The sequence below is a fragment of the Gymnoscopelus braueri genome, assembly GCF_963280865.1.
Source record: "Gymnoscopelus braueri genome assembly, chromosome: 9".
Taxonomy (NCBI): domain Eukaryota; kingdom Metazoa; phylum Chordata; class Actinopteri; order Myctophiformes; family Myctophidae; genus Gymnoscopelus; species Gymnoscopelus braueri.
In genome coordinates, this window is record NC_137610.1 from 53,735,911 (window position 1) to 53,757,135 (window position 21,225).

General features: G+C 40.6%; 1 protein-coding gene across 2 annotated transcripts; it reads right to left on the reverse strand.

Annotated features, from left to right (window-relative positions):
• Positions 1-279: 279 nt before the first annotated feature.
• Positions 280-20,792, reverse strand: LOC308091256 (mixed lineage kinase domain-like protein). 2 transcript variants are annotated; one of them, XM_080436715.1, is made up of 14 exons: positions 20,672-20,792; positions 10,058-10,399; positions 9,663-9,932; positions 8,187-8,309; positions 6,421-6,873; positions 6,029-6,145; positions 5,445-5,625; positions 5,042-5,142; positions 4,793-4,916; positions 4,282-4,366; positions 3,323-3,465; positions 3,098-3,147; positions 2,857-3,003; positions 280-1,612 (listed from the first exon to the last, which is right to left on the reverse strand). In XM_080436715.1, the coding sequence occupies exons 1-14, from the start codon at positions 20,787-20,789 to the stop codon at positions 1,563-1,565; spliced, it is 2,304 nt and encodes a 767-aa protein (XP_080292841.1). In that variant the 5' UTR covers positions 20,790-20,792; the 3' UTR covers positions 280-1,562. The 2 variants fall into 2 exon arrangements, with proteins under 2 accessions (XP_080292841.1, XP_080292840.1); XM_080436714.1 differs by having other exon boundaries at positions 4,793-4,946.
• Between the last annotated feature and the right edge of the window lie 433 nt (positions 20,793-21,225).

A 21,225-nucleotide genomic window follows, 5' to 3' on the forward strand; every position in this document is an offset into this window, starting at 1 on the left:
TATATTTTCATAAAATACATTTAATTGATTTAACCATGTAATAGACCCAGATGTACAAATAACAGCATATAACAGGGGCTATAGAAAGCAATAGAAGAACGCTAAATAAATTGTTAACATTTGACTTCTTACTGTATATTTGTTAACCATGCCTATAAGGAGCAATTTATACCAGGTTTAGATCCTCCCATATGAGTGGTGTGACACAAACTGTAAGCCAAATGTAGCAAAAAAATACAGGCATCAGACATTAAAATATCCTCTCAAAAAGTGTTTTATTGGAAAGATTGACCCACAAAACTCAAGAATAGACACCAAATATGTTGGATAACTCCACATAAACCCTTCAATATTTAACACCATTTGACCAAGACCGACACCGCTTTAAAACCTCAAAACGTTGCTTTTGACCCTGAAAAATTTTCCACTAAATCCATAAAGCACAACTTTTAATATATGAGGTAGGAGGGTATTAGGACCAATACAAACTATATCACATTACTACTGCAATTTATTTTGGGTTGGGCCTTTTTTTTGGCAGCATGTGGCCTACTGTACCACATGCTGTTTACATTTCTGACTAATAAAGTATTCAATCAATCAATCAATCAATCAATCAATAATCATGTCCTGAACATAATCAACCCCTGCTCACTGTTCTCCATAAAAATCGTATTAAATTGATGGTCAGCCACATCTAAACATCTATTTTGATGGCCTGCGTCCATCGAGAGAAACAGCTTTTATCTTTGTTATATGAAACACGTGTTAATGTTAGAAAAATCTCCCACGTTAACAAAAAGGCAGTAATTGTAAACATACACTAACATTAAGCCTTAATATTTTTAAAATTAAAATAATATGTATATTAGTGGTGCTCGAACAGTGACAAGACTTTTATGTCCTGAACTGTAACACATGGTACAACAGGGCTACTCAACTTAAGATGGCTCAGGGGCCACTCAGCAAAATACCAAAAGTCCAAGGGGCCGCCATAAAAATGACGGTCCTATTTTGGATTTTTCGATTTTGTAACACACAAGAAAATGTACATTTTGACATCATATTCTTTTCACTGTACCAGTTTATTTTGTGTGTATGTCCAGTGGCATCAGTTCAGCAAAGCTATAAGGTATGGCAAGGTTAGGGTTGCCAACTCCCAGAGATTGAAATAAGGGACACCTATCCTGGGCGCGCGGCAAAGCCGCGCGGCCGGAAAAATGTGGGGGTCAAACCCCCCCCAAAAACCCGAAATGCATAGAAAACTATGCATTATACCTGTAACAATTGACGCACCTGTATGTATGTCTGTCTGTTTGTTTTTGAAAAAAAAATTTGCAACCCATATATTTGAACGGAAATGTATATTTGTATCCTGTGCTTAAAAAAAAAAAAAAAAAAAAACCTTTTTTTTTTTTCTTTTTTTTTTTGACCATGAGGGGGCCGCCAAGACGCTGCGATCGGGCCGCATGCGGCCCGCGGGCCGCGGGTTGAGTAGCGCTGTGGTACAATATACATCCATAAACACCATGCTGTTCCTTCTTCTGAGAACACCTGCTGGCTTACTCCTCCTCCAACTGCTCCACCACCTGGCGTAGCTTGTCCACCAGCACTGTAGAATAGAGATAAATATCATTTATTTGTTTGGGATGTTTACGACTACACCAAAAGTTGAAATGACCAAAGGGGTAGCGACAGTGACCAATGAGGTTAGGGTTAGAGAGATAAAACTGCTGTTATTGATGTGAAACAATAGAATAAACTGTAATTTTAGTGCATTTTGCCACTTGCATTTCCGGCCTGGAGTGAGTAGACAAGCCGGGATGAGTTCTACCGGGGGCTGAGACTCTTCACCCCATTGAAGTGCGGTTGAGTTTGGCCAAGCCAACATGTAGTGTTTTCACAATTTGATCAGATCGGTTAGGCACACCCTAATCTCTCAAGACAGATTCTTCTAAGAGCAGCATCTGTCAGCACCACTGCCTTAAACATGTAGGGCCCCATTTTTGCTAAACCCACATTTTTGCTAAACCCGCATCCACTGCCCACTACCCGTGATTTACTGCCCACTATCCGTGAATTAGGGATAAGGGAGCTGGCACTGTCCCTAAACGGTATTTTGCGGCCGCTATACCCTGCTATTCATTATGTCGACTCCACTATTTGCGCCTGGAGGTGTGGCTGTGGCCGTGTTGTTGCATTATCCCCCAAATTGCTATTTTGCCCACAAACGTTTGGGAAAGTGTATAGCGGAATCTAAAACTACCCGCAATGCCAAACTTGGTTTGGTAGGGCGCGCCTGCAATGGATGTCTGGAGACGGCCAGGGCGCACAGCGCGGCACAACATTCAAAGTCTCCCTCTCTCTACTTATTCTCAACAAATCTCTGTGATTCTATTTTTCCTATAATCAGCAGAAGGGAGAGTGTCAATTATTTTTGTCAATTGTGTTATATGTTTATATATTATATTGTAGATGATAGTCTATTCAAAGAAGACAATTTGTGCATCGCGCAATGCTCTCCAAATTACACAAAATTACACATTTTATTCATCAATTACGCAGGAAATAATGAACTGATTACAAAAATATAAAATCTGCTCTAATCAGTAACATGTAGGTGATACTTAGCCTATCAAATGTGGTTTTATTGAAAGGCAATCAAAGGTTAGAGCTTAGAAACCAAACGTCGGGTGTATGGTTCCCATGTTAGATCTTGCTCAAGGACAGAAGCCAGGGATCGAACCTGGAACCTTCGGATTCCAAGACGGCTGCTCTACCTCCCGGCACCGCTACTGCCACCCCACTACTCTACTCTGTCTTCCATGTGATCCAAAAGAAGCTAAACAGAATTACCTCCAGCTGTTGGCCTTAGGAGAGCGTCATACCCACGACAGGCATTGATCAGTTGTCCCAGCTTTTTAGGACAGTCCTCAGGAAGTGGTTCTAGCACTCGCTTCTCCTCACACACTCTCTTTAAAATGTTATGATCTGTGGTACAATCTGTTATGAGAGAAATTGTTATAAAATACCTAAAAAGTGTAAAGTGTGCAAGAAAGGTACAGTCTGCGTTAACCACTGTTTTCAGGACACACACCGTCAAGGGGTTTCATACGGGTTGCGATTTCCCACAGGACCATTCCGAGACTGGGAAAAGAAAAGAAATATACAGTGTGGTTTGGTTCATTAATTAATTTCAGTTATTGGCTCTATGTCCAATTAGAGTTAATTGGTTATCCTCTGAACTTTATTGTATTTATGCATTTTATTTGTTTGTATGTTTTATACTATGTTATTATTCTTATTACTGTAGAGGACTGACCTGTAAATCTCACATATCTTGCAGTATGGATGGTTGACAATCTGCAGCAGCTCAGGTGATCGGTAGCGCAGGGAGCCCTTCTTTGGGCCCTCAGGGCTCCCTCTCAAGGACGTCTCTGTTTGTGCCAGCTCAAAACCACCCAGCTAGTGACAAAACAACCAATGAATGATAATACAATAAAATAATTACCATAAGAAATACAGAAAAATGTGTTGGTAGCAGTGACTGATGTCCAGAAAACAAAAGTCACAAAGGAATATTTACAAGCTAAATTAAAATTGTTTAAACCATTAAGACCGTGAAAGCATCTGTGTAGATTTTAGGTATATAGCAACATATTCTTTTTCAGAAAACTCTAGGATTTAGAACAGTGGTTCAGAATGGTTAAAATAGACATACAAGCTCACTCTGCTATTTTTGAAACATATGTTTGAAAGTGTTGCATTTGTTGCATTTTTTTTAACACAAATCTTATTTTCTGGGGCATACAATGTTGTAGGTCCCTGGCAGACAACATTTTCAGATGGGGGGGGGGGGGGGGTCCGCCGCCAAATACATATCATTTTGGGGGTCCTTGGCACATAAATCACTACTGATATAGAAGGCATTTGTAGAATCGGTCTCAGGTCTTAGTGGGTTAACCCATCGTCAGCCTTCTGATTGGTGTTTGACCAACCAACCAGCAGGATCCTTCCACCTTGTCCCGCCTCCTTCTGGTTGTTTATGTTGAGTTTGCAAAATGTTTTTTTCAATGGTAGTGGATAGAGAGAGAGAGGATATTTGTGCCAAGCGCAACAGCAACCAATGGGCGTAAAGAGACTTGACAAAGGGTCAATTAGTCAAAAGAATAAGTGACATTTGAAAGATAATATATATGCAGTGAGCTGTGAACAAAATGAATCAAAGCAAAATGTATAATTTCATATCAACTTAATATGAAATATTTAACTCCCTCATACCTTAACTCTGTAGCCTTCAGCTACCATGAAGTTGTCGCTGGTGATGCTCCCATGGACTCTGGGTTTTTGTTCTGACTGATGTAATCTAAGAGGAAGCAATAGTAGTCACTAGTCAGTGTGTAACTTATCAGAATCAACTTGTAAGAGATTTAAAAGGTGTGGCTAAGTTCGGAATTAAGTTAGGAATGGGAAATATATATATTTTTAATCAATTTCAATCCCCTTATCGAGCCGATTCCTTATCGATCCTATCAATCCCTTCCTATTATTGGTAGTTGTTGGCAAATTGGTACTAGTCTGGACCATTCGTTTTAATCTAATTTCTGCAGACAATCAAAGGTAGAGCATGTTGGCTGCTTTCACCAAAAAACAACAGAAAAAAACGCTGAAGCACCAACATTTGTTTAAATGTACCATGTCATAATGTCAAGTCAGATTCTTACTTATTGAACTCATTCTGAATCTAATTGGTTTGTTTTTCTCCACCAAAGACTGACCACTGGGAACTCACATGTAGATGCCCTGTGCAGCATCCAAACACATGCGAGCCTTCCTGTCCCAAGGTAGTTTACGCTTGGAGTTGTCCAAAACCTCTCTCAGACTTCCCTTCTCACAGTACTCCATCACTATGAGTCCTGCCGGCAGGGAAAGGGAAATCTCATATTCTATTGGAGACAGGCGCAAAGTAGAAAAATTTAAGCAGATGATGATGTGGTTTCAATAATTCTTCTCAACAAGCACAATTATACAAATTACTCACCATCGTCACCCTGGAAACAGACGCCAAACATCCGCAGTATGTGTGGTGATTCATAGCGCATCATGGTGTCGATCTCCTTGTTGAATATATTCCTCACCTCGCTTTTAGAGAAATAATACAGTAGGCTACATAGATTAACACCCAGCCAGGCTCGAAGCATTTTCAGCCCACTCTCTCCCCACACTGTACACGATTGACAGTAATGTTTATCTATTTGTTCAATTGTATTAGACGAGAGTTAATCAAAATGATATTTTCTCATTGTATTTGTGAATAAAAAAGGCTATGGTTATGTATATCACCCGGCATTCATCGCTGCTTTTGGCATCGAACAAATACTCAATAATCTATATTGTATTATTATAGTATAAACATTTGATCAATTAAAACGTGTGCCGCAAACCTTGGTATAGTGGTCTGTGGAGTACAGAGGTATCTTTTGATGGCCACAGGATATTTCTTGTATTCTCCCTTGTAGACTTCCAAGATGTCAGTGTTCATGATGGGCTTTTTGGGGATATCAAAGGTCAGGTCCTCAGGGTTGATCTGTCGGATGCCTTCAGGAATGATCTCAGACTTCTGAACTGGTGACGGCAAAACCACCAATGAGATTAAAGAAGAAAACAGAAACATCAGACAGCTGTCAGTGAAACTAAATCCCTCTCTGGAATAAAAACATTGAATAAATAGCACAGCCTAAAGTCACTGAGGGATACCGCTGTGAATAAATTACTTTCAAATGACAAAACTGTATTTTATATTTACCACAATCATGACTGGGGCTTTTGTTTTCTTAATTGTTTTATTCAAATTGAAAAAGTCTATACAAAGCATAATGTGAAATGTCTAACAAATAAATGACTCTTCCTCTGAGGTCTGGGATGAAAAATCATCCTGACGTATTGAGGGTGAAATACAAAGTGCAATAGTTCACAAACCATGCACTATATTGAAATATGGCAACTGACTTTCAAGTTGTGTACTTACGCATTTCAATCATTTGTTTCAAGTCTGCCTTAGCATCCGGTATCAATGACATAGCCTCCAGTTTCTCCTCCACAGTACCCTTGTGTTGGTCCAGTTGGTCCATCATATGTTGTAGCACTGTGAAATACATCTGATATTAAAGCCAATCACACAATCAAGATCTTCATAAAGGCATACCTACAGCTTCAATTTGACTATTTACACTATTATACAGTCAACACTGGTAGACTAATGATATATATTTTTTAAATTAGACCTATTTCAAATTCAGTTTTCAGCTCCCATACAACGCAAAAAAGAAAGGCCTGTACACATCTGGCTCAAAGAACAATGATAGACTTCTTGCACAAATGTATTTTATACAAAAGAAGACAAGACCCCGCTCCTCTCACTTTTCTGGATCTCTGCACAATCCTCCTTCTTGTCTGCTTCATCCTGTTCCTGTTGAGAAGCTGCATCAAACAGCTTATGATCCATCTCCACCTGGGACAGGTTCAGGGACAGCACCTGGAACGCGTCGTTGAGACGCCCGTTCAGGCTCTCAAACTCGTCCCCGTAGTTGAAGGTGTTCCAGAACCGCTTGAAGAGGGTTTTGCTATCAGCGTTGTATTTTTTGACGACAACCCCAGCAGACTCGAGCGTCAATATGAGCTCCACGAGGGTCGTGTGCATCTTGGAGTCGGGAGAGATCTGGTCCCCTTTTCCCTGGATGGCCCTCAGCACCTGCTCCAGCCCTTTGACACGGTCTTTCAGACGCGTGCATCGTTTCTTGTTGGCCTTGACCTCCTCGCAGAGAGCGTAGAGTTTAGTCGCTATGCCCAAGAAGGGGTCTATAAAATCCATGCCTGAAGGGAGAAAGGGGAGCAGATAGGTTTGAACTGCAATAGACATGCACAAACGACATATTCACAGTATTATTATGTCATAGTTACACACTAATAAAGATACACATGCTGTCTAACTCGTTTAACTCAGCTGTGACAAAGATTGGCACAGAATTGGAGGCACAGCAGGTCCAAGGAGCCTCAGGCCACAGCTATACTAATAGCAGACAAGCTCGCAGCGCGGCACAAAGTGAAAATATGTTGTGGCAGGGCCCCCCAGAAGATAAGATTTGTGTTAACACATCGTGTGCCAGAGGTTTATTAAAATAGGGTATATCTAGTAACAGCATATCTTCCATCCACTTACGCTGATATGTTTCGTGCTGTAGAAGCCCCGACGAGGACGTGCATGTAAACAAAGCGTGCATGCGAGACGGCGGAGGGTCCCGACTAACGCCTGGAACAATAATATTTCTAACGCGATCCTCCATTGCAGAGTGATCGCCCATCGAAAACGGCTCACTTCCACCACGTTAAAAAGAAATAGGAGATATTAAGCTTTTAGTCAAGGAGATAACATTGGAGCGGACGACCGGATGCATTTTTTACATGGATCCACATCCGGCCTCTCCTTCTTAGAGACTCCTTGGATGATCCCAAAGTTTCGTTAGAGCGCCCCACGTGGGAAAAATATATTTAAAGAAAAATGGGCCAAAAACGGTCCGGACCGTTTATGGCACATAACGCATAGCTTCTCAAAAACGGTCCGAACTCAGTAGTACATCAAGGATTTTATCATCATGATGAGTCTGTTTCCGACCTACAGGGGAGAAAGATTAGTTAACAAACATCTACTGATGCACAAGCTTGGACACATCATCAGTGTTGTTTCTAGATGTCACCACACTCTTGGTGGTCGTCACCCAGGCTGTTCCTGGTTGTCACTGGTACTCCCATTACAGGTATAATACACATCATGTCAACCAGTGATGTCACCAGCTCTCAGAAGGTGGGGGTGGATGGACTTTCGGTGGACGGTGGATTTATAGAATGTACGCACAGTGAATGGGCGTGACGCCCCTGACGTCAACTCTTACAAACACAATAATTATATACATTAGTACAAGTTAGTACATGAACACATGTTTGATCAATAAAATCAATATATTGAAGAAGGTTTGACATATTCTGTAAAAGTAGAGATGATGTGAGACAGTGATTGGTCAGTGTGCTGTGGAGACAATAATCATTTTAATTATCATTATAGATGCATAGATGGATGATTTATCAAATATAGATTATTTTATTATTATAATAATCAGTTCAAGACTCACCAGGGTGCTTCTTTTTCCAGTATAAATATCCCAGTCCTGCTGCCACTAAGATGATGATGATCACTGCAGAAATCCCTGCAATCACTGCTCCAGTTGATCCTCCCTCTGTGGGAAAGTCACTCTCTGAAACACAGTGAGTTTGTTTGTTTGTGTGTTTGTGTGTTTGTTTGATTGATTGATTGATTGATTGAATACTTTATTAACACGTTGCAAACAGTACTGCTACAATTCTGAAATAAATGATCCCGGGATCCCGTTAGTAATACTAATTAGTAGAAAGGCCTATCTACAGCGCGGAGGAATTACTATTATAATTAGCCAAGTTACTTGCCGCATTGCCGACCAGGGCAGGGTTCCATCGTTCCGTTTTGAACCAATATGGGATGCACTGAATTTAACAGTAATGAACAAAATAAAACACAAGGAGAAGACCAGTAGTTTGTCGTAGGACCCAGGTTGGACCTCCTATGCCATGTTCAGTCTGCGCCGCTCGTGCTGCTACACAGCGACGGGTGAACGGTAAACGGAAGACTTGCCCCAAAACACGTCACCCCCATTTCTTTCGCAGACAAGCGGTTCTTGTATTCTTCTATTTGTTTTACTGAGGATAAGGTTAGGAATATAGTTTTACTGAGGATAAGTGTAGGAATAAAGTTAGGTGTTGGCACCGTTTTACTGAGGTAACGTTTAGGAATAAGGTTAGGTTTAGTTTAGGCATAGTTGTTTACTGAGGTTACGTGTAGGAATACCAGGTGAATACCGCCGGATTTGCCCCGGGGCGACTGTGTTTTGGGGCGAGCGTGTTGCCACGAATACGAGCGCAGCCGATGATAGCTTAGTATGCCTACTAACTCCACCACATCTCCAGAACCGAAGAGAAAACGCACGCTAAAGTTAATGCGTTACGGTTAACGGCACAACACATGGTGGTCTGTCTGATCGAACAGAATCCCCAAAACAAGAGCAAACAGTCCCGTAACGTCACGTCAGAAACACAGAACACCGCAGCAGCAGTGCCGGTGTCACACAGGTGGCTACCCCAATCACCCCCCGATATATACAGTATGGTATGGAACATATCTTGTTCTAAATCTGATCATTTTCTTGCATATTTAATAGCAAATAGATAGGTGTCAATGCTTACTAGGAATACAGGATAGGTGGTTACAATAAGGACATCTGGGCACCTCGATGTAAAATTGGCTATTTAAGTATCTACATATAAATGCATTTTAGTGAGCACTTCTTTTTTTTTTACCCTTTAACGGGAATTCCCGGGAAGCCCGGGAAAAGGTCTGAAAATTGAATTAAAATGAGCTATTTCCCGGAAAATGTTAAACCCTACAGTGAATACAGTGTGTAGTGTTTATAGAATGTACTGTATATATAATGTTGCAGTGAATACAGTGTTACAGTGTGACAGAGGTGTTTAAGAGGTTCTTCAAGGTGTTAAACAGTGATGTAAACATTCATTACCTGAGATGTAACGTTGTTCGTCAACAGTGTGGTTGAAGCGTGGTAGGTGAACTCTACAGGTCACATGGCCTGGTAGCCTCACTGTCACATTCCTCTGGACAACATGACAGTGTTTAGAACGTCTGTCTGTCACTGAGGGTCCAGCAGGGAGGAGGGTTCCATCACTGTCCAGCCAAGACATCTCAGATTCAGGATACCAGCACCCAGAATCACATGACAAAGATAAACCACCATCTGTTGGTCCAGCTGAAGAGATCACTGGCTGAGACACTGCGAATACACATAAACATGATTCAACATGATTATCCATCCATCCATCCATCCAATAGAAAGCGCTCTATGAGGTTCAATTTGCCCATCTTTTGTCCATCCATGTGCAGTACACTAAATCTTACCAACAACGAGCTGGATCAAAGTGTAGCAGTTCAGTTGTGGAGCATTACACTTGTACTTCCCCTCATCTGAGAGCATCACCCTGGACAGTTTCAGTGACATGTTACCATTAGCCACCTCCTCAGGAAACAGGGACGTCCTCCCTTTGTACAAGGGGTTCAGTTCTTGGCCATGTTTGTAATGTCCATCTTGGAGGAGATGAATGATGTACGGCTCCAGGTCAGGTCTGGTCCACTCCACTGTCTTCCTGGCCATGTTGACTGTTGGTTCAATGTGACAAGGAAGGATCACATCATCCCCCACTTTGACCAGCACGTCCTGAGGCCCGATCACCTGATGTTGTCCTTCAAACAAAACAAAAAATGAGTTCAAAGTTAAACATTTAAAATAGCATGACTGATTTATCGGCTCTAGATTGCTATCTGGGCAGAGAGAGCAGCAGTTGTGTCTTTCAGACCACCTGCAGCTGGAGCTGTTCTGGACTGGTTGTTTATATGTTTGCTATCTAGTTGTCTGTATCGATCTACAAATGCTAGTTTAAAACTAGCATTTCACGCACTTGTTGCCACCCGTCCCGTAAAATACGGAATTGTCCCGTAATTGGAAATTAAAAGACGCGTTCCATATTGAACTGATAAGGGACGCACTTTGTCCCGTATTTTAAGGTCGGGGAATAAATATGAATGACAGGGCGATGTATGTGCCGTCCTGTCTCTTTGCTGTGTTACTGAGAGAGTGAGAGCTCAGATGAGCGGGCGTCATTCAGTGTTGCCAAGTATAGTGATAGAAATGAGCCGACCTACAAAAACAAGCCAAATTTTGTCCAAAAGTTGCGGGAAATAAACAGACTTGGCAACGCTGGCTACGATCCCATTGTCTGGGAGTGTGGCTCATTACTCATGACACGACCAATGAGAGTTAGCGCTGTGCCGATCCTCTGTCTGTGCACTGTCTGCCCTGCGCTGCCTGTCATGGTTGCCTAGTTACCTCTGCTCAGTCAGTCAATGCTCGCGCAGAGGCACCGCGCTGTTTCAAAATGTCTACAGCCGACACTCAACCGCGTCCTCAAAAGAGAAAATGCTTCCAAAAGTACAGATGTGAGTGGGAAGGGGCAAACCCTTGGCTTGACAGCGTCAGTGGAGATGTTTACAAAGCAAACTGTAAAGAATGATTGTCAGCGTATGTAATCTGTGGCGCATGGTGGACTGGCTGACATCAGACAGCATGCCTCAGGAGAACAACATTCCAAAAATATAAGAACCCAAAGGACCCAAGCACAAGTGTCACAGTTCTTCATGACTGAAACATCTCCTGAGATCGATTCGCTATGGGATATTACATCTGGTTGTGTTTTTTAACAAGATGTCAGTATTTCTATTTACCTGCCCTAGTGGCAGCCTACATATTGGCTGCTGATGTGGGCATAGAGGCTATTTCAGTAGACTAATATGGTTGATTGTTTATTAATGTTTTTAAAGTCTAATAAATAAACATGTATTTAATACATATTAATCAATATAATTAAATAGTGTGCCGATTTAAAGAATAACTCTTATGTTGTTATGCTCATCAGGAAAAAAAAACATAAATCTTTCATGGATTAACAGTTAATAAATCCATAAATAATATAATTCATATATAATAATTCAATCTAATTAATATAAATTTCATAGATTTTTTATTTAGATTTCATAGATTTCTATGCATTTCAGGATGTTTGGGGGGCTGGCACCCCAAAATAATTAAACAACATAACCCTAACCCTAAAACCGAAATAAAGTAACAAAAAAACCTCCAAAATCCGCCCAAAACCCGAAATTCTTCGTGCGTGTGCACGCGAACGGTCGACGCATGTGTCCCGTATTTCGATTTCTGAAAGGTGGCAACCCTACTCACTTTCAGTTACAACTTGAAAGTGAGTGAGTGTAATTACTGTAGATACAGTAGATTCCACTCAATGGTGCTCAACAGAGCCTGCTGTCAGAATGACACAAGTGAACTTTATACTTTAGTTTTTTCTTCTTGAAATTCTCTATGTAGAGAAAGGATAAGTGTGTACATCCTACCTCACAGTATCATCTTATTCTTTACATATCGCTCATAAACAAGACCCCTGTAGATAGTTAAGTATTTAAACTGTTTTTAACACACAACACACATATTATGCCTCCTTTGGGAGGGCAAAAAGACAAAAGAAAAGGGATGTACTGTACAATACCTTAGAGTGGCAGGAGATATTCCAAACCTTTAGATCCTAATACCAAAAATGTATTATTTGGAGATCCAAGCTTTCCACTGACTAACAGTAAAGCTGAGTGTTACGTTTAGTGAAGGAAAGACAATCACATCACATGGTAGAAAAAGTATAACAAAATCCATAGTCAACTGCTCAACAAACATTACATGTATTAATGCTATAATCTCTCTTAAAGAAAACACAATGAACTCTCATCCACCAACCAAGATGAGCTGAATTGATGCCACATAGAAGTATTATTATCACTATTTGGCCACTTCCTCTACAAAACCTTTGCAGACCCTCCCTTCATTTGTCTGTAACTGTTAATAGTTTTAATAAGTTGTATAACTAGTATAAAACTTTTTCCTGTCAGGACACACTTTTTATAGACAAAACATCCCACGGCACACCAATACACTGAAATTAGCTGTACAGACACACGGCCTGACAAACGGACAGACAGACAGACAGGAGCAAACTTTAGAAGCTTTTTTTCAGAAACCTGGTGCTGTGTCTCAAACTTCCCTGTTTCGCCATTTCATCTTTCAAGTTTCATTCAAATGCATGAAACAGTTTCTGTCTTTTATAAGGACATACAGTATCACTAAATGAAATGGTGAAACAGGAACATTTAAAGGGTAACAGGACAGGTGGGCACCAAAACCATCTGGGCACTAGGGACAACTATAGGCACCAAAACCATCTGGGCACTAGGGACATGTGGGCACCTGGACAAGTGGTCACTTAGTTGTGGAGATAACTGGGCACCTGAATGAGTAGGAACCTGGAGAGGTGGGCACCAGGACAACTGGGCACCAAAACCATCTGGGCACTAGGGACATGTGGGCACCTGGACAAGTGGGCACTTAGGGGTGGAGATAACTGGGCACCTGGACGAGTGGGCACCTGAAGAGGTGGGCACCAGGACAACTGGGCACAAAAACCATCTGGGCACTAGGGACATGTGGGCACCTGGATGAGAGGGCACCTGAATTAGGACATAGCATGCTGCTTTGTTGTTGGTAAGTGATATTTAACCCACTGTTCTTTAAACCCCCAAACACAACACAAAAATCACACCCAGTGTGAAGTGGGCGGTGTGGTCATCACAGTGGTCATCACAGTGATGGAAGCTCACTTAAATTATTATTATTTTTTTTAAGTGCATAGTCCTATTTATAGGTTATTAATGTCATCATGTGTCTCACTAGCCAATCACAGTGCTGAATAAAGTCAGCCAATAGAGTCCACCAATCACAGTACAGCTAGGGGTGTACTAATGTAGAGGGGTGTACTATTATGGGCCAATCACAGTGCAGGAAAGGGTGTACTAATGAGGTGTCCCAACCCCACTTATAGGGGCGGCTACACCGCCCAACAACGAGGTCAAAAGTACAATATAAGTGTTTATTAGCCAAAATAGAGCACTGAAGTCTGACGTCACTGCCGCTAGAGAGCGCTATCCACCTGGGTCGCAGTGTTATTTTTTTGTGTTGAAATCCCCATAGGGGAATCTTAGATCATCTCATAAGAACTGTGTTCCAAAAATAAACACATCATCAGGGCGTTTGTCAGGGGGGTGGCTCTGCAACGTTTATGATTCATTCATATTTGATACAGCCTGTTTATGGAGACATTTTAAATTAATTCTGCCTTAAAAGTCTTATAAACTACACTTCCGGGTCTGAAATCACTGTACAGCAGCCACGTTCATGGGAAATGTAGTCTTTGGGTCGTTTGAGTCGTTTATAGCGTTTATTGTGTACTACTCTACTACTTGACTATCTGGAGCCTTAGAAATAAGGTTCAGTGTGTTCAGGATATGTTGATATCTAATAATATTCATATTTTGACCATCTCAGAAACTCACTTAGATGACTCATTTGAGGACGGTGCACTATCAATACAGGGGTATAATATTTACAGAAAGGATAGAAACTGCTATGGGGGAGGAGTTGCATTTTATGTACAAAGTCACATTCCTGTGAAGTATAGGGAGGATTTGATGCTAAGTGCGGTAGAGACGGTATGGCTGCAAGTTCACGTGCCCCATTTAAAATGGATTGGATGTTGCTATAGACCACCAAGCTCTGATCGTAATTATCTAGATAATCTGTGTGAAATGATTGAGAAGGCATGTGATGAAAACAGGGAGATATATTTATTGGGAGACGTGAATATTGACTTTCTTTCATCAGACTGTTCATTGAAAAATAAATTGATGACGGTAACAAGTGCATGTAACCTAAATCAGGTGATCAACCAACCAACCAACCAACCAGGGTGACTTAATAGCTCTGGAGTAACATCATCCAAATGCATTGATCACATATACACTAACGCAAGCGAACTGTGCTCAAAAGCAGTATCAGTACCGATTGGCTTCAGCGATCATAACCTTGTAGCAATATGTAGGAAAGCCAAAGTCCCAAAAGCAGGGCCGAAAATAATGCTGTAGAGATCATATAAATGGTTTTGCTGTGATTCTTCATGGATGATGTTGAAAGTGTATGTTGGTCTGATGTTTGTAAAGAGAGGGACCCAAATGTTGCACTTAGTGTTTTCATGAAGTTGTTGTTACCAGTAATGGATAAACATGCACCTGTTAACCGTTAAAACAGTAAAAGCACCATGGATTAACGAGAAGCTAAAGGAATGTATGGCTGATAGAGATCGAATGAAAGGGGCAGCAATACAATCCGGCAATCATTCTGAGTGGCAGCAATATTGTTAAATAAGGAATAATGTGACCAAACTGAACAGGAAAAAGAAGAAAATGTATTATGTGACTAAGATAAATAATATAAAGCATGATGGAAAAAAGCTCTGGGGTAACAACTCAACACCATCCTTTATAGAATCAGAAGGGGCATATACAGTATCACTAAACCACTGATATTGCCAATTATTTTAATACCTATTTCATTGATAAAGTGGAGAAGCTAAGGCAGGGTATGCCAAAATCTAGTTGCGAGTTGTCCTAATATTAGAGAAAGTATTATGAACAATACAAATTGTACATTTGAGTTGGGTAAAGTTGGGACAGAAGAGGTGGAAAAGTTATTGCTGGCAATCAATAATGATAAACCACCAGGTATTGATAGACGGTAAGCTATTAAAGAACGTAGCCAAGTTCATTGCTGCACCCATCTGTCATATTTTTAACATGAGTCTGGGAGATGATATATGCCCGCAAATCTGGAAAGTAGCCAAAGTTATTCCACTCCCTAAAAATGCAAAGAATGCCTTCACTGGCTCTAACAGCAGACCAATAAGCTTGTCACCTGTTCTAAACAAACTACTAGAAAAGAATGTATTCAACCAAATACAAAGCTATTTCTCTGTTAACAATCTCATAAGTGAGTATCAACATGCGTACAGAGAGGGTCACTCAACAGCCACAGCACTTACACAAATGACAGATCAATGGATGAAAGAGATTGAGATTGAAGAGATTGAAAGAGATTGAAGAAAATGGTGGCAGCAGTACTATTAGATTACAGTATAGCGCTGCCTTTGATGTGATAGATCATAGAATTCTTCTTGACAAATTGGAGTGTTATGGTTTTGCAAGGCGATATCATGGCTAGAAAGCTATAATAGAACTCAAAGTGTATATTTTAATGGCAGTTCTCTAATGCTAGATGTGTTGCGAGTGGAATTTCTCAAGGAAGTTCTCTAGGTCCTTTACTCTTCTCAATTTATACAAATGATTTTCCATTGGCTCTTGAAAAAGCCTCTATGTACTCGGATGACATGACAATATATATACTATACACAGGCTACCACAATAGGTGAGATAACTGAGATTTTGAACAAAGAACTGAAAACGGTAATGGAATGGGTGACCAGCAACAAATTAGTTTACTCAACATTCAAAAACCAAAAAGCCTTGTATTTGGCACTGTTGAACATCTGGAAATGTATTAGAACGTAATTTATGTTGAACAGCTCACTTTAGGATATAGGCTTTAAATTATGTTATCTTGATTTGCCTAAAGAAAGAATATGATATTGACTGGTTGAAATGACTGCTGAGGTGCACTCAAAGGCTTGCAGCAGGCAGAGGCCTGCATTTCCTTTATGTGCATTTCCTGTATGTGAGCTGCACTCGCTGCGTGCGTGACATACAGCCTGCATCTATGATCAGTGAGGTCATAGAGTACCCAAGATTTGATAGTTTTAACCAAATGTTACATGCACACATGCAAGCGTAAATCATTTGATTTTCTGATGTTATTAATGATTTAATTTAATCATATATAATTGCTGATAATATGCAGTATAATTGCATTTACTGAATTATGCTCAGGTATAAGACACATTTTGGGGGAAATTTTACCCCTCAGTATGCTCATATATGCTGATAATGTCGTGCAAGGTGCAAAGTAGGTGTTTTTTGTGTGTGTGTGGGTGGCTGTTGAAAAAGCCACACATACACACACATACAGACACAGTGGCCCTCATTTATCAACGCGGTGCAGACCAAATAATGGGCGTACGGCGAGATCACCGCAACTTTCGGCATTTATCAATATATCCTGACGTTGGCTTCATCCTACCGTACGCTGAGATCTCACGTCTGGTAGAGACCAGTTGTTGACTTTGGCTGCGCCCGTTTATTCCATTGTAGACCTGCGGAGCAGCATTGTCTGACTGTCTGACAGGCATCTGGACACATAATCCACTCCTAAATGTATATCTACACTAATAAATAATCCCTGTGAAAATATAACATTTTATAAAGTAATTTAAACAAACTGCTTTAACAGTCATTCGGTTAAGCTTGCAGATCTGGCTGCATTGGCTATTTTAAAATTGCAGATCTGCAAGCTCACAACGGGTCGCATCGCGACGCGTTGTGAGCTTGTAGATCTGCTATTTTCAAAATATACGAGCGCTTCTGCGAGCGCATTTTCGGGACTCCCGAACATCTTTTCATGGACAATGAGGTGTACAAACTTACAGTAGCTTGTCCTATGGTATGGAGTTATGTCATAGAGAGTTATGAAGACTACAACCTGGCTGGGTTAAGGATATAAACCCGACGCTCCAATCTCTTATTAACGTGGCGGCACGGAATCACTGCAGCCTGCCCGAGTCTGACTGCTTTATTTTAGTGTAACTTGAACGCGCACTGCTCGGTATGGGGTAAATACATTAATATGCAAACGTATTCCATTCATGGCGATGTGATTGGTATCATAATATGTCATTCATGTAGGCTACGTGACAAAGATTGTACCGCTACGGATTACATGAAAGACACAGTTGGGCGTGTGTGTGTGTGTGTGTGTGAGAGAGAGAGAGAGAGAGAGAGAGAGAGAGAGAGAGATGCGTGTGCGTGTGCGTGTGTGTGACTTGACAGGCAGCGAGGCGAGGCAAGCCGGCGAAACTCTTTCTTTTCGGTTCTTCATGTCGTAAAATCGGGGTGTTTCCAGAATATTTAAGGGCGTGTTATTTAAATTACGCTCGGTTTCAGCCGTGACATTTATCAAGGCTGCGACCCAATGTACGCTAGGATCGGCTGTATAGGATCTGTTGATAAATGTGACTTCGACGTTGGTACGGCCGAATATATGGAAAAATATACGCCGGTTTATACGCTCCGTTGATAAATGAGGGCCAGACTTCTGAGAATCACCTATAGTGTCTGACTTCTAAGAATAGGCATGCACACCTATAGGCTATGTGCACGCAAATACACACACACTGACTTTCTTAACTTTTGAAAAGTCACCTACGTGCACACACATACACACACTGATGTCTGGAGAGCTTCCTTTAGACCGTACTACCGTATAAAGGGGCTCTCACAAGAATGCCAGATCAGATTGCTAAAGAAAATACAAAATCAAGTTTAACTAGAAAATGTGCTCCTCGGAGTACAGGTCTCTGCCAGGTGATAAAAGAAGGTACTGTTCCTGATTAATCCTGTCTTACCTATTTATATTACATATTGTGATGTCACGTGAAGCTTGACCAATGTTAGCTGTGAGCGGACGGACACACGGACGGACAGAGGGTGAAACATACTCTCCACCATGCCTTCGACAATTGAAGAGGCATCTAGAAACCCAAAGGTTGTAATGACACAAGCTGCAGACAGGTTATATGGTAATCACACAGCAGTACACACATTCATACGTAGGAGTTATCAAACATATATGCAGGAACATGGCACATTAGCTCACATACATACACACACACACACACACACACACACACACCCTTTCAGTTATGATTAGGATTTTACTTATTTATTTATCTTGTTTGTTTTTACTTTAATAGAATTAAAGGTAGGCATTTGTAAAATTATTATTATTACTATTTTTTTTCTCTTTCCAAGGAGATGGGGAATCAGAAAATAAATTGTATATGATAGTGATAGATGATATGAAAGTCACTGTTCGAAGGAAAATTGACAGAAAGTTGTACTTTGCTTATATCATTGTCCTGTAATGTCTTGTCAAATTTCTGGTTTTTATTTTATTTGTACCCCAGGAAGATTAGCTGTCGTTATGCACCAGCTAATGGGGATCCTAATAAACTCAATAAACTCAATACTCTTTGGGTAAACATTTCCACCTTCAGCCGATGCTTCATATCCATGTGAGTAAAATAAGTTTTAGAAAATTGTAAAAAAAAAAATGGTGCCCAGTTGTCCTGGTGCCCACATCTCCAGGTGCCCACTTGTCCAGGTGCCCAGTCATCCCAAAAATATGGTGCCTAGATTAAAGTTGTATAATGTCTGGCAGCAGCAAGCAAAACAAGCGCCACTATTCAAGGCTGTCACGACGGTCCAGGGGTCATCAACATGTCCATACATGGACAAACATGTCCGTGGAAAGACTTGTCTATGTCTGTGGCACTTTTTACTTTTTCTTTTTTTACGAAAAATATTGTCTATAATTTATTTTTAATAACTTTTTTTTTTGAATAATCACAATTTAATCTTAAAAAATGCGTTTGAATCATTTTGGTGACTCGTAAAGTGTCGGGATGACATGCTCATTAATCTGTTGCAGGAGATTTGTGGTATTGTACGTGATACCTGTACGTACCACATACCACGTACGGTACGTATGTGAGTCAAGTCAACGGTATGACCACAGTGGAAAAGAGCAAAAACATGGCATGTCATCTGTTGAGAAGGAGGCAAAGGAGGGCAGAACTGGACAAGTAAAGCTAATTTACGTCAGTTGAGAGAAAGTGTTTCAAAGTGTCCAATAATAACAATAACAACTCAATTATAACATTATTATAATGGAAACCCTTGATCCACAGCCTCACCATCAGACCTCCTCCTCACGTCTGATCAAAGTTAGGCTCCTTTGCATCAAACTATTGTGACACTGCATTCCTTTAGATCCTGTCATGCCCTTCATTAATCACTCATCATGTACATAATTATCCGTTTTGACTCTCAAGTATTTTTCCGTTCCATCTGCATACTTTCTCATCAAGATAGACAAGGCCCACTGCACCTGTTCACCTTAATGGAAACCACAACTATAAAAGCTACGTTGACAAACTAGTTTAGCAAGAACTTCCATTCTCCTCCTGTTCTCAAGTAACACCGTCTTCTGAAAAGCCATCTGTCTATATACTGTAATAACCACATGAAGTGTAATACACACCCACTCTAGCCTCGCGTAGCCAGACTATATCACTGCGTGGATGCAATTTTTTTTTGCACTCGCAGATTCGTCTGGTCCCAGGCTACACCCACTCACCTTTGCAGCTAAGTGGCCCTTTTGCTCCTGCAATGTAAGATGGAAGCACTCAGCACTGTCTGTACTGATTTGACCCAATTATTGAAATCCCAAACATGGAATATACTTTGACCATGCCACATTTAATGCTTGTCTCAGGACTGCCACATGCCAGTATACAGTGGATAACTTCCCAGTCTCCAGATTTGATAAAGTATAGGCTAGCTAACCGCTTTAACCCTGACATTCAAATTTTGGGCATGCCATTATAGGCTAAAAAGAGCATTGCTGATCTACAAGCTCACAACATGCTGTGATATATTTTTTAATTTATTTTTTGATAAGTGGCTCGTTTTAAAATGTGTAGTGCAGTGGAATAGAGTAGACAGAAACTATGGCACATCAAGAGTCCATTAGTACTGTATACATCAGGGGCTAGGCCTGTGTTTTTGGTAATATTATTGATCACTTGTTTTCTGTGGAAAAAAATAAATATTGATGGAAATGTCCATCACAAGCTGGCATGGTGATGGCTGGCCCTGCCAAAAAAAAGAAACGTGGACACATTTTATTTATCCACTCCCTAAACAACCCCTCCATTCCCAGTACTTAACTATGCCGTAAATAACTTTCATAAGTAATATAATGTCATGTAACATTACCTGCCACAGATGTGTTGTAACAGCTGGTCCATATCAACATGTAGAAATAAATCCACATCCATGATTTTACAGTGAAAACACTGACTGGGAAGGACACTGACACGGAGTGAACCGCCATTATTTCCTTGTGGATGAAGAGATTAAACCTGTTTTTACTTTAGTTGTCATCTACAGTATGAGTTTCTGTTGCATTATGTTACAGTAGATGTCGCTGTTGCTCTACTGTTTTATCACGTTCTGCAATATAGAATGCATTTCTAAACTTCCTGTAGTCTGTACTTGACAGTTTATGACCAAGTGTTTCAGTTTTTCTTTTTCTTTTTGTTGTTGTTAAAACTCAATATTCTGATTCAAAAAAATATTTCCAGGCTAGGATACCAATTTTATCCAATCAGAAGAGAGAACTCTAGTTACAATTTGTTTCACTGCCAATAACAGCTGTTTATCCTGCATCTGTATGAGTTATTTCTCCTCTTTGGATACAATTGGTATCCTGACCTGAAGATGTATTTATTTTCTCTTTATCAAATAGTTGGAGAGAAGGGGAGAACGCA

Coding starts and splice junctions, on each gene's coding strand:
- LOC308091256 (XM_080436714.1), bottom strand. CDS start 20,789: ATGGCGGTTCACTCCGTGTCAGTGTCCTTCCCAGTCAGTGTTTTCACT. Junction 5,143..5,444: donor CCACAGACCACTATACCAAG/GTTTGCGGCACA, acceptor TTTCTCTAAAAG/CGAGGTGAGGAATATATTCA. Junction 3,466..4,281: donor CTGAAGGCTACAGAGTTAAG/GTATGAGGGAGT, acceptor TTTTGTCACTAG/CTGGGTGGTTTTGAGCTGGC.